The sequence below is a fragment of the Pseudonaja textilis genome, chromosome 7, assembly GCF_049901715.1.
Source record: "Pseudonaja textilis isolate UNSWEBS1 chromosome 7, rPseTex1.2, whole genome shotgun sequence".
Lineage (NCBI taxonomy): Eukaryota > Metazoa > Chordata > Lepidosauria > Squamata > Elapidae > Pseudonaja > Pseudonaja textilis.
In genome coordinates this window covers 28,708,080-28,721,234 of record NC_141996.1, presented here as the reverse complement: position 1 = coordinate 28,721,234, position 13,155 = coordinate 28,708,080, and the positions used below count along the sequence as shown (strand labels likewise).

Genomic DNA, 13,155 nt, shown 5'->3' with positions numbered 1-13,155 from the left:
TATAACTTGAAAAATCTTAAAAATTAAATTGAGGAGGCGATTTCAGATTTTCACGTTTCTGATACTAATAAAAATATTAGTACACATGACTAATTTCCAAGTCCCTGGGGCCACAAAAGATCTAATAAAATGGTCTACACTTGAAGGGGCTGACAAGATTAGGTTATCAGACTCTTGATTTTCCTAGCATCCAGCTGTTACTGTTAAACACCAGGGTGCTACGTAATAAGACTTGATGATTTGATTGTGAATGAGACTTGCACACACCTTCCCCAACAATAGGCTATTGCTCTGTCCATCTCCATCATTCTAGGACTTTGCAAGGTGATGTTGCCACATAAAAACTCAATCTTTTATACTCAGTCTGTTAATATTCAATTTAAACAAAAGTCTCATAGTCCATAAAATAACATACCACCTTTGCCTTCAAGACATTATTGAAATAGTTGGGAAGAAGTACTGTTTTAGTGTGGTTGCTCCTTTTATAGTCACTACAGCAAAGCTCCTAGCTCCCTGGCAGGACTCCCTCCAAGCTATGCTGCTCACCATAACTTGTGGTCCTGGCAGTTGAAAGTCCTCTTGCCTGCTTTTAATAGTTGCCAGTCTACAAATACTGCCTTTGCTTCATCTGTAGGCCTTTTGCCTTTATTTTTCCTACTATGCACACCTCTTATTAGCTTATGCTTTTATAAGTTCAAAAGACTGGGTGGGGTTAAGCTTTTGCTGTATGTCCTTGAAAACACCAGTGTTTGGCTCAATTAGCCAGGCAGCTGGAACACTGATTTGAATGCCTGGGAGTGCAGATCTGAGGAAATGAATGAATGTCTAGGGAAAGAAGGGAGATGGCTTGTCTTCGTGTCTGCATCTGCTTTTCAAACAAGCAGATAGCAACCCCAGTTCATTCCCTCACATGTCTGAAGTCACCCAGCTGGCTTTCATGACTAAGGGAAAGCTAGGGTCCAGAGTCCCCTGGTTTCTAGGTAAGCACCTTAAGAAGCTACAACAAACTATGTTTCTATGTATAATCAAGACATGAATGAGCCTGGAAACGGGGGAGGGAGGTGTTCTCTTTTTGGAAATATTTGCAACTGTCCCAGTTCTTGAGCTCTCAGTAAGTTTCGATACCTTAGACCAGTGGTTCCCAACCTTTCTGGCTGTGCAGATGGGCAGTGGTGGCGGGGAGGGAGAGGATAGTTTCACACGGGAGCCTGCTGCTTATTCAAGTAGAGCTTTGCATGCATGGCCGCCACTTGCACAACCAAGTTCCCCACAGGCTGCGGACCAGTACCAGTCCGCAAACCAGGGGTTGGGGACTGCTGCCTTAGACCACCAATTGCATTTCCCCTTTGACTAGTATGCAGTTGGAGGAACAAGTGACAACTCTGACCTGTAAGGCATTTCACAAATCCATTGAGCGTATCAGTTGTGTCCATACCCAGACTAGGAGGCCCTTAAAACAGTCACATGCTTTGTTACTTCATGGCTGAATTGCATTCTATATGGGACTGCAAATGGTGCAGAATGCAGCAGCATAGGCAGCTACAGTCACATCACTGCATATCTATAAAATCTCTTTTACCATTTGCATTGGTTACTCGTAGGTTTTCAGGTGCGATTCAAGTATTGGGTATCACATATAAAACCTTTCATGGCATCAGGCCTGGTTGTCTGAGGGACTATCTATGGTTGCTGTCTATTCAATGTGATCTAAGAGTGTTGGCATGCTGTGGGTCCCATCAATTAAGCAGTGCCGCCTGATGGAACCCAGAACTAAGTCATCTCTATTGTAGCACCTGCCCTGTGGAATGATACCACCCATAGATCCCACCTTGCTCTTATTTAAGCAATCGAATTAAAACAGAGCTCATCTCCCAAGCAGAGGTCTAGAGTAGATGGTGGAGCCACCTAGTGCTATAATGATATATCCAATAAATCCAACAAATAAAGAAGTAATTAAATACTTAGCATAATTGATTTTTGATACTTTTTAATACTTTTCCACCAGTATTTTGGGAATATTTTTGCATAACAAAATGTTACTGTGTAATTTAAATCATTTGTTCAGAACTTTGGTACAAAATAAAAATAAAAATCTGGAAAAGTGTCATTTTGTTTTCTCTCCCTACAATATTTTATGCCAGCAAATAAGGTTTTCTTTAGATTGTTGGTACTTCTATCTGTCAATAGATCAGTGGTGGGATTCAACTATTTTCACCACCGGTTCTGTGGGCGTGGCTTGGAGGGCGTGTTTTGCACACGCATGCGCAGAGGGTTTGATGGTGACCTACAATCCTGCACTTTCCCTGTGAGTTCAACAGCTGACGTGTAGCAATACGCTGTACTGCGCGAAGCAGCTGAGTTTCAAATTCAGAGCCAGGGCAGGCCCAGCAGCTGATTGTCAGAGCAAACCAATTCACTCACAGATGATCCTCGGAGCTACCGGTTCAGCCGAATCAGGGCGAACCAGTAGAATACCACCCCCTGGAATAGATCTATTTTGGCCACATGAAGAAAAGAATTGAAATGATGAGTTTCCGGTATAGAAATAGTGCCTCTCTGCAACATCTGACATGGTTAGTCATAAGTCAGATTGTCATAAGTGCCATGGAAGCACTAGTTCATTAGCATTGAAGTTGTTTGTATACATTGACTTAAAAGTCACTAGAATAATTCCTGCTCCTATTATCAAGGAGACAGCGTGTCAGTGATGGGAGCAGAACAGGCAAGTGAGGAAAAGAAAACCTTATCACAACACTTGAATGCAGGGTTAGGAGTGTGACTGTCTTTTCCATTCCCAAACAGTGAAGTGTAACTTGAGCTCACCATCTGTGGTGAATCCAGTGAACGCTACACAGCATTTGTACATCATCAGCCACCTGGTGCTCATCAGTGGTTCTGAAGATAATATAATAGCTGTGGCTCTATTTTTGGCAATTATCTCCTTTGGATATGATGAGGAAGGGCTTTCTATTCTACAAATGTGCCAACGCTCTTCTTTTCCATTAGCCCATCTTTGAGTTTCCTCTTGCTTCATGTGTTATAAGCACTGAAATAGGCACGGAGCAATGTTATAGCCTTTGAACTTACCAGTTAAGAGGCACATGCCCCATGTATATGCTCTGTTGTGGGCTGCAAAAGATTACCGGGGGGGCTTGACTATAGGTCTTAAGTCACAAAAGTGAAACTGGCCCAGCTTGTTCATATGCCCCCATTTATCTTATAAATCAATGGTCCCGGAAGTGGCTTTTTAGACAACAGGGACCAGTTCCGTGGTCCAGAGAGGGTGTGATTTCACATGCTGCCTGCATCTCGTGGATGGGGCTTTGCTTGTTTGTGCAGCCCGGTTTCTGATAGGTGGCGGACTGGTGTCTGTCTACAGACCAGGGATTGGGGATCCCTATTATAAATGGAACATTACTATTTAATGATGGATCACTTCAGAGTGAATAAGGTACAGCACTACATCTTCACATTAAGATTTTTTTCATGAGTGAATTGAATCCTGAATATCTACAGTGTAATTTGAATATCTACAGTATAATTTGAAATAAGGACTGGGCTATTCTTTCCTACTTCTCTTGCAGTAGAGATAATTAATGATTCACAGATTCTCTGTAGAATTGTTTCTACAATTCTTGTGCTGGGAAACAATTCTACAGAGAATCTGTGAATCATTAATTATCTCTACTGCAAGAGAACTAGGAAAGAACAGCCCAGTCCTTATCTCCGTATAAAACAAATACTACAAATGAACTATACACTCAAAGTTAATATGTACTGAATTTCTTTGGCATATACTTAGTCTAATAATTGATAGTGCTGGACTGCAAGACACCTTCAAAACAACATCTGCTTGAGCAATTATTAAATTAACTATGTAAAATAGTACATTAATAAAAAGTTTCAAATTCAATTTAACTGAAATACAATTTTATGTTTTACACAATTTGTTGTTCAATTGCATATTATATAAAGCTCACATTATGTCATTATTAGCAAACTGATATGTTAAGGAAATGTAAAATAAAGCTAACAAAATCATGTTCTAATGTTTATGAAACGAACTTGGATTAGGTTTTGAAACAATTATCTGCTATAAAGTAACCTAGATATGAAACAGTTTTAGAGCACATTAAAATTACTTAAATAGAAGTTACTATCTTGTACATATAATTATTTCCTGTCCACTGCACAAGAATTATATTTCAGCTATTAAATCTTTTCATTCATGGGTAATGAAGAGTATATTTGGAAAAGCAGCTATTTGGCATTTTAGAAAAGTTGATAGTGCTGCTCAGAATGACAAATGAAAATTTCCATGTGCCTTGGGAATATTTATAAGCAACGGTACATTTTGATGATAGCTTCTAAACTCCTGCTGCTCAATTTGGCAGTTATCTTCAGGTAAAGGCATCAACACCAGAATAAGTCTACCAGGAGACATTTTGGAAGCTTGTTGTGTTTTAATAACACTTAGCATTTAAACTTATATACTGCTCCAAAGGGCTCTACAGCACCTTCTGAGCAGTTTACAATGTCAGCATATGCTCGCTAATAATCTTGTTCCTCGTTTTACCGACTTGAGAAGGATGGAAGGTTGAGTCAACCTTGAACCAGTCAGGATCAAACTCCTGGCTGCTTGCAGAGAGCCTGCAATACGGCATTCTAACCACCACGGCTCATAGACCGTGGTTTATTTGTCTAGTTTTTATCAGTTGTTCTAAGCTACCGAGGATTACTATAATAGGGGACCATACTTCATGTGGGTTGGAGTGCTTGAAAACAATCTTGGATTAGATGGGGGTGGGGGGCATTGTAATCTACTGAATCAGTTCTTATATAATGCAGTTTCACATAATTCCGTAAAGCCTACAGTCTACCCCTCTCCCACCCGGCAATTCTGAACTTGAGGAAAATGAGATATTATTCACTATATCAATCTTACAAAGGCAAATCTACATCACTGAAATAAGTTCCAATTTATGTCATCTCAAATCTGCACATGCCTTTATGGAAAATGGCATAGAAAACTACATCTTAGGAGTTGCTTGAGGGTTTTTTTTTTCAAAGATAAACTTCCAATAACTTTATTAAATTGAGGGTTTTTTTGGCATCTTATCAAGCCCAACAGTGCTTTTGTTAAGGTTTAACTAACTCTGACTATTGTGAAAGAGCTGATGTGAAACAAACGGAGACTTGGGTGCAACTATTTTGGGACTGAAACACAGCTGTTATTTCAGAATCAGAAGTAACAGCAGCCAGTGAAGAGGTAGGTGATAATTCTAGCTGTGAGCAAATGGAATCTATCAAATGAGTAAAGAAAGAAATTTATTTTGTTGACAATGGGTGGGAAGGGGAGAACAGAATGGTAACAATAATCCCAAATACTCTGTTTGAATTATTATGTATATCCTAAAATGTAGCACTTAAATTAAAACAAGGATGATGTAGTTTCAGATAATTTTTCAATCCTAGACATTGTTATTGTTATGCAATTTCAAGCCAACAATTGTTCTCTAAAACACCTTACTTATTTGCTAGTATATTTCAAAATATATACATGACAGAGGTAATTTAACCACAGCATGAATTTCTGTCGTATCTATTATTTCACAGTGCTGCAGTCAGTATTATGGGAGTTCTCACTCCTTAAAATAATGTAGTAGTTGGGGAATCATTATAGAAGTTGGGAAGTAATGGGCTCAACATCAGTAACTGTGAGAGGAATCCAGGATTTTTAGAGGACAACCATTTAAGTATGAGCCAAGCAGTGTGCTACAGCTGCCAAAAAAGCCAATACAAACCTAGGCTGCACCAAAAAGGGATAATATCAAGTTCCTGTGAAGTATTAGTACCACTATATACTTCCCTGGTAAGCCCACTTTTGGAGGAGAAATTTCCAGACTGAGAACAATTAATCAGTGGAATGGCTTACTTCAGAAGTTGTGGATGTTCCATCACTGGAGGCTTTTAAGAAGAGATTGGACAGCTATTTGTCTGGAATGGTATTGGGGCTCCAGCTTGGGCAGGAGGTTGGATTAGAAGACCTCCTTCCAATTCTGTATTTTTCAAATAAAAAAATAGATGGGATGCCTCTGTAATTTGCATTATATCCGTCCTCCTCAATACTGTATATATTTAAAGAACATTATTTCCTATACTCTAGCAGAATTTATAGACAATCTTATCCCTAGGCAGCATAGAGCATAATGGGATTGTCTTGCTGGGTAACAATGTATAAGACTTTGAACAAACTGGAAGCTCGTTTTCCTTCAATATATGACTGTAATGTATATCAGCAGCACCTAGAGAAATACCTAGTTCCAATATACATTGTGAAGAAACAGAATCCATCAATGGATATGATTTGAACAGTGGGGACATAACACAAAATTATATTGTCTTATTTCAGTAAAGTACTGGCTTCTATGTTTCCTATGGTTGTATCATGCTATTACGTTATTCTTATGGAATAGCCAAGCAATACTTCTTTTTCCAGAATCCTGCAAAACTATTTGTCAGCCTCTACCAAAACAGCGATCGAAACTATGCTCCAGCTCAAGCCTTTATCTCTTGCTCTTATCCTTTTACTTGCACACATGATGACTGGTAAGATCTGGGGGCCTTCCATTCATAGTTGTTTTGCTTGCTGAATTTTGCTTGCCTCAGCTTCCAGTTAAAGTTAAGTCCTAGTATTAAGTGTGGAATGTATGTGATTTATTATTGTTGCTGTACCTAGTTACTGATGAACTAAATAAGGTTCAGACACTTTTCAGAAAAAGATTTTAAAAAATAACAGTTGGAAGGGAACTTGGAGATCTTCTAGGCCAACTCACTGCTCAAGCAGGATGACCAGCATCAATATTGTGTATTGCATTAATCAAGAAATAGCTTAAATTTTGTTCTAGCAATAGGACTAGTCATGTGATTAAATATTTTAAAAATCAACATATCCAGATATTATCATACAGTCATGATATTGGAAGGAACACTTAGGTCATTAAGTGTTCTCTTCCTTGCCTGTGCAAGAATCCAAATTAAAGAATCCCCAACAGATGATCATCTACTTTACATAAACATATCCAGATAAGAAAAGTCATCATTTATCTAGCTGCTACTCTGGCAAATTAACATTACTATTAGAAATTGCTATGTCATTCAGTGAATATTTGTATTTCCTGCATTTTGGAATGAATTGATGTTATTCTGCCATCAGGTATTTGAAGAATACTATTGTAACCCTCATTATTCCTTTACTTCCTCCGCTAAATATTACCAATTGTTTCTGTTTCCCTTCATAAAGATATAGTTTGTAGTTCCTTGATCATTCTTACTGATCTCTTTAAACCTGATCCATTTTCAGCATCCCTGAAAAGGATTTAATCCCCCAAAATACGGGAATAAGAAAAATATATTTGTGGAAAAATACATAGTAGCTAACATTACAATGCAGATAATCGATGTTGGAAAAGATCAATTACAGTGCTGATCCAATCTGGGAATTCAGCAACTACAACCAAATGAAACAAGAAAATATATAAAAGTCAAAAGTCCACATTCTGAACAAATAATGTGGACTTGAAAAAGGGGTAAAAGAGGCCATCTATGTTAACATTAAATAGCCCTCTCTCAACAAAGGGGAATATGATACCACCTATCTCCTATATACAACACAGTCCTTTCACAGTTCCAAGAGGATTCCAACCTATTTGTAGTCTTGATTCAGGTGATCTTGAGGGCAAAGATAAACCCCCAAGTAGCCTCAATGGCTCTCAGAAAGAGTGTTAATGACCAGATGATTGCAAAGAAATATAAACCTTCCATTCCCCTTCACACACCATTCAGCCAGAACTGAAGAAACTTTTGGATGAGGAACAAAATATTTTCCTCAAGGAAAAAACAAAGTCAAGTTGCCTTTTGGAAAAGAACACTTTGAGACATGGATGAATGACAATCTCCACAGACGTTTAAAAGTAAAAATAAGGATTCTGCAGACCACAAGATGTCACCAGTCTGCTACAAAATAAAAGGACATTTCCTATAAAGAGACTAGAACAGGATCCAAAATTAGTACATTATCTGAAAATTCTTAATAAAAAAATATTTTCCTTAAATTGTATCAAAAATTTAAAGACAATTTATATTACACAGAGAAAATTTAAATAAATAAATAAAATTGCTAAAAAAGAGTTCCTCACTACAATGTTTGTTCCTGTTCCAGTAGAAAATAATCAATGAAGAGAAACTCCACCTGTTCCAACTAATACCTGGGGGAAAAATTCCTGGAAATTCCACTTTAATCCAATATTGGAGGAAAACAAAGTACTGTAGCTCTTTCCTTCTGTACACCTTGGCAGGCAGCTTTGCCTCTGGTTTTCACTGGAACAAAGCTCTTGGAGGATTTGGGGAATTTGACTGTATCTGTCTGCGAAATGTTGGTGTTAAAAAGTGACTTACGACAGTTCTTGCATTTATGACTGCCCTTATGTCACATGATCAAAATTTAGGCACTGTGCAACCAGCATGTATTTATATAAGATGTAGCATCCCAGAGTCATGTGATTGCCATTTGTGACTTTCTCTGGGGGGCGGGTTTCCAGCAAGCAAAGTCAAAGGGAGAAACCAGATTCATTTAATAATTGCATCACTTCACAACAGAGGGGCCAACTGCAATTGCAGTTTTAATTTTAATTTTTTTCTTTTCCAGAAACTGAAGCCAAAGCCATCTCAAAGAGGCATGTTCGTCGTGATTGGCTGATTATTCCTGATACAATTGCATTCAATATATATTCATTAGTAAATGAAGTATCACCTGAAGCAGCTGAGTATTTGTTTAAGGCTGTCCAAACACCAGTTATTCTTGAAATAAGGTATGTCATGTCAGGTGATCATCATCCACAGCTTGCTAGGTCATTTGTGAAGGTGCATGAATTGGTATGAAAGGAAAGAAAGAGAGTAAAGGTGTTAACTAGGCATTAAACCATTTGGCAGAGAGATCAACTTGTCATAGGTGGTGGACACTGAAAAGCCGTAAGTGACAGATGTTGATGTGACATATTATGGCTGTCACAGAGCCTGGTGGGTGGTTTTTTTTGCCTGCAGCCCAAAGATGTGATAAAATGTGTCCTTTTCTCAATACTGAAACATTATTGAAATAAAGCTCACCTGATTTGATTTCTACACATAGGACTATGGATGGAGCTATACTGACCTTAACTCATGCAGCAAATGGTTTTCAATGCCCCACTTATTAATCCATTACTTTTCTTAGCAGATATCCACACATCCCCCAAACTGTGGCTTGAAGATACTTCACAAACCATTATTTAAGCTTCCATTATCATGATGCAACCTTTATCTCATTTCCATCCAAGGCTACCTAACTTTGATTTATCTGAACTGATATAAATATGTTTTTTGTCTTTTCCCCACACAAAACTTGTTGTTTTCCCAATGGATACCACTTTGGTAGTGACCATGGCAAGGATGTAGTAGGAGAATGGGATGTCCCACCTTCCATTGACTCCTATTTCTGCAACATCATAACCACCTGTTCCCAATCACCAAGCTCTCCCACCATCCCTTTCAATTTGGTCTGTGCTGTTATAGAAACAGCTACAGGTTGGAGGAAAAGCAGCAGCTGCAACAGGAAGGTTGCCACTACTACGGTAGTACATGCCTTAGGAGCAATAATGGACTTCAATATTGCTGCTGATCTTCTTTTACACTTCCATATTTCAGAGTCCTTTCCTTGTTTAGATTCCAATGTGCTGCTCAAGTCAGCCAAAGGAGAAATAGATCATGTAAATTAGCACATCAGGAGGGCACTAGACAATAGAAGTCTATTGGGCAGGGTAGTTTTAGAACATTTCTCAAACTCTCTAACATATGTATCTCTTCATGGCAGGAACTTCCTGATAAAAGAAACAGCTAAGCTCAGTGTAATGGCTGAACAACTGGGAGACAAATTATCTGGATTATGGAAAGAATTGAAAGAATCAACACAATAACACCTATATGAATCTTGTGACGTATATCCTTGTGTTTTTGTGCATACAACAGATCTTTAAAAAATCAGTACTACAAAGGGAAATCTTTGTGAAGGATGCTGGTAAATAAATAAGCTACATTCAGCAAGAATAAATTATAAAGCTGCTTTCTTTATAACAAATGTTACTTGCTTCTGCTATTGGAAATAATCACAATAGAACACTTAACTTATTTCATTAATACTTGATTCCTGTGTTTGTGTGTGTGCTTACCCATCTTTTACAGTTATGGCAAACATTTCATACATTTGAATGATTGTGATTCATGAAAGCTTATCCCTAATGCTAAACAAATCTGTCAGCTTTAAGATATTATCCATCTTTTGTTGGCTTTGTTGCAAATGAACAAATGGCTAGCCCTCAGGAAATGTAAAGGAAAACAGGCAGTGCCTAGTTCCTAGCTAGCATCCTGACAGGCAAGGAGTCGTATGAGTAAGCTGGAAATACCTCAATCATCCTGTGATGGGCCACTTCACAGAAAAAGAGCAGATTCAAGGCTCTTCTGCACAGCAGCCTTAATGTACTTGTTTCTCATGCTAAACAATTAGGAAATTCCTGCCTGGATTTCATCCTGTATCCTAGCTTTGGCAACAAGACTGTTCAGACATGCATTACCATGATCCTCAAATGGTTGTTAAAGGTTGTTAAAGCCATACGATTTCCATTGATAAACCTGTATGAATCTACCTCTGTTGACTCCTTGTACTTTTCATATAACTCAGTGAACCATGAGGAAAAGAACCCATTATTTTACTTTTCTTGTTGCTTAGGCCAGAAGGAGAAACTGGCAGAACTCTCTGTCAATTTTACCTCAGAAAGACTAAACCATCATTGGGGGAAGATTCTTTCACAAAGGGGAAGACACTTCAAAAATGGTCATAAAGGATAACTTCCAGTGTCCAAGAGGATCAGAGATATTCTTGCCACCACACACAGTAGAGTTTTGGAGCAGAATTTTTGAAAGGAAGTCCAGTGAATAAATCACACAGTGTCACTTCTGCCAGAAGAAGTCAGCAATACTTTGAGTGCAGAGCAAGAAAAGACCAGAAGCTACTTCACATTAGACCAGGCAATTGGAACCTTATATTATGCATTGTGGTCTTTGAGAAAGACCTTATGGGTTATTTTTTGTGAGGCAAAGAAGACATGCAGGCGAACCAGAGTGAGAGACAAAAAAAGGAACAGGAAGAATTTTAATTGATATTTTTCTGTCTCTTGTGTGACATGCAGAAAGATCACTGTGATTCAAAGTACACTTTCAAAAATTTCTTTCATTTATATTCTGCCCTTCATTTAAAGATTCCTTCATAGATTAAATGTATTTTAAAGTATGTTTAATACATATTGTTGGAGTCTAAGGTTATTGTATACAATAAGTTCTTTTTTGCAGCAAAATAACTATTGCATTTTATGTGGGAAAGCAAGTCTTTAAGTCATATATACTCCATATATTTTAGTTAGAATTTTAGTTATTATTTAGAAAAGACATATTTTCCATATCAATAGGTATTAATGGACTGAATCCAAAATGATAGAGTAACCTGGAATGCTCTAATAGAAAAACCATCTTCTTTCAAATTCAGATTAGAGATTTCCCACATATTAAAGCAAATCAGAAAAACTGATTCTAGAAAATTTGTGATAGCTTCAGTCATCATAATAATATAAACATAGCTGCCCTTGAATTGCTCTTTCCAACAGCTTTTAATTCAGCTACTGTAAAATATAAATAAAATTCTTTAGGATAATGTAGTCATTGATATGTATATAACAAAAACTAAAAATTATGTATCCTTGCAGGAACACTTTACAGGGATCTAAAAGAGGTCCATTCCCATTTCAGAGGCTGCCTGGTGAGAGTTATATGCATAGCCTAGGTTTTCTGTGTATTTTTAATTTTATTTATTTTTATTTTATTTTATTTATTTACTAGTTAATTTTATTGATTGATTGATTGTATTTACTTTTATTATTTTTATAAATAACTCAAGGTGGCAAACATCCCCAATTGTTTTCTTCAGAACAATTATGTGAGGTAGATTGGCCTGAGAGAGAATGACTGGTCCAAGGTCACTCAGATAGTTTTCATGCCTAAAGTGAAACTAGAACTTTTCTTGTTTTAATCACTAAACCGAACTGTTTCTCATTACCTTCTTCAGGATTACAAAACCATTGCAACCCAGAAAAATTGCTCTGACGAAATTGTTTTCTTCTTTAAAACTCCAAAACCAGATTCCATAGCAGTTTGTCAGCAATCTCTTTCTGAAGCCCTGTGATGCAAGACACTGAAGCTGAAAGTTGCTCTTGATCAGATTGATGCTCCAATTTTGCAAAACAGGTTGTAGAATCTTGAAGTTGCATTCTTCAAAGTCACAGGACTTCATTTTTCAAAAGCACACAGGACTTTAAAAGTCAAAATCAATTGCAGCCTCTGTCCAGACATCTGAGAACTTATATCCAAAATCCCCTTTACTAATTGATATATAACCGGCTGCCTTGAGAAGACTATGCTCTGCAGTTGTGAAACTATACCTCTTCTCAGTTGCAGACCATAGTTACCTTTACATGCATAAGTTTAATGTGGTTTTTTTTTCATCTGGCAAACAACTTTTCTTGACAGGGCTAGTAAGAAGCATTTACCTCTCTAATAGGGAACTTGTGCTCTGGTGGTGTGGTGGAATCTGATGCTGAGCTACCAGAGGGGAAAATAAAGAGAAATCTTGAACCATTGCTGTGCAGGAAGTGGCCCAGGGGGGATCCTCCCTAATTTCTGTTAGCATTTATCATATAGTTATGCTGAGTATGCTTTAGTCTGCTGAGATTTTGTCCATGGGTGAACATGAAACTTCTTGAGAATTTACATGTCATTCTTGGTTTCCCAGACCTGACAGCTGGAAACTGTAAGAAGCCCTGGAGGAATCTCATTCCAGAAACGCAGGTACCATAAATGCATTTCCTGGGTCCTGCTACTGTTTAAGCAAGGAAACAAAACAAACACTAATTGACAGTTCTTACTTGCCAGGCAGAAATCATGGAAGATAGGTAAGTCCCTCAAATAACTGGCTCTATTCCATGTAGGACTATATTGGTAATAAACCAGCAGCTT

At 37.7% G+C, this 13,155-nt stretch overlaps 1 protein-coding gene across 1 annotated transcript; it reads left to right on the top strand.

The window, feature by feature from the left end:
- The first annotated feature begins 5,238 nt into the window (after window positions 1-5,238).
- LOC113441763 (apovitellenin-1-like) lies at window positions 5,239-10,230 on the top strand. The gene is made up of 4 exons (XM_026708930.2): window positions 5,239-5,269; window positions 6,500-6,609; window positions 8,708-8,870; window positions 9,908-10,230. The coding sequence occupies exons 2-4, from the start codon at window positions 6,549-6,551 to the stop codon at window positions 10,008-10,010; spliced, it is 327 nt and encodes a 108-aa protein (XP_026564715.1). The 5' UTR covers window positions 5,239-5,269; window positions 6,500-6,548; the 3' UTR covers window positions 10,011-10,230.
- Window positions 10,231-13,155: the final 2,925 nt, after the last annotated feature.

What these genes read in the sequence shown, in the direction of transcription:
- LOC113441763 (XM_026708930.2), top strand. Translation starts at nt 6,549, where the DNA reads ATGCTCCAGCTCAAGCCTTTATCTCTTGCTCTTATCCTTTTACTTGCA. An exon ending in ACTTGCACACATGATGACTG is followed by an intron (nt 6,610 to 8,707) that starts GTAAGATCTGGG and finishes TTTCTTTTCCAG; the next exon opens with AAACTGAAGCCAAAGCCATC. An exon ending in CCAGTTATTCTTGAAATAAG is followed by an intron (nt 8,871 to 9,907) that starts GTATGTCATGTC and finishes TCTTCATGGCAG; the next exon opens with GAACTTCCTGATAAAAGAAA.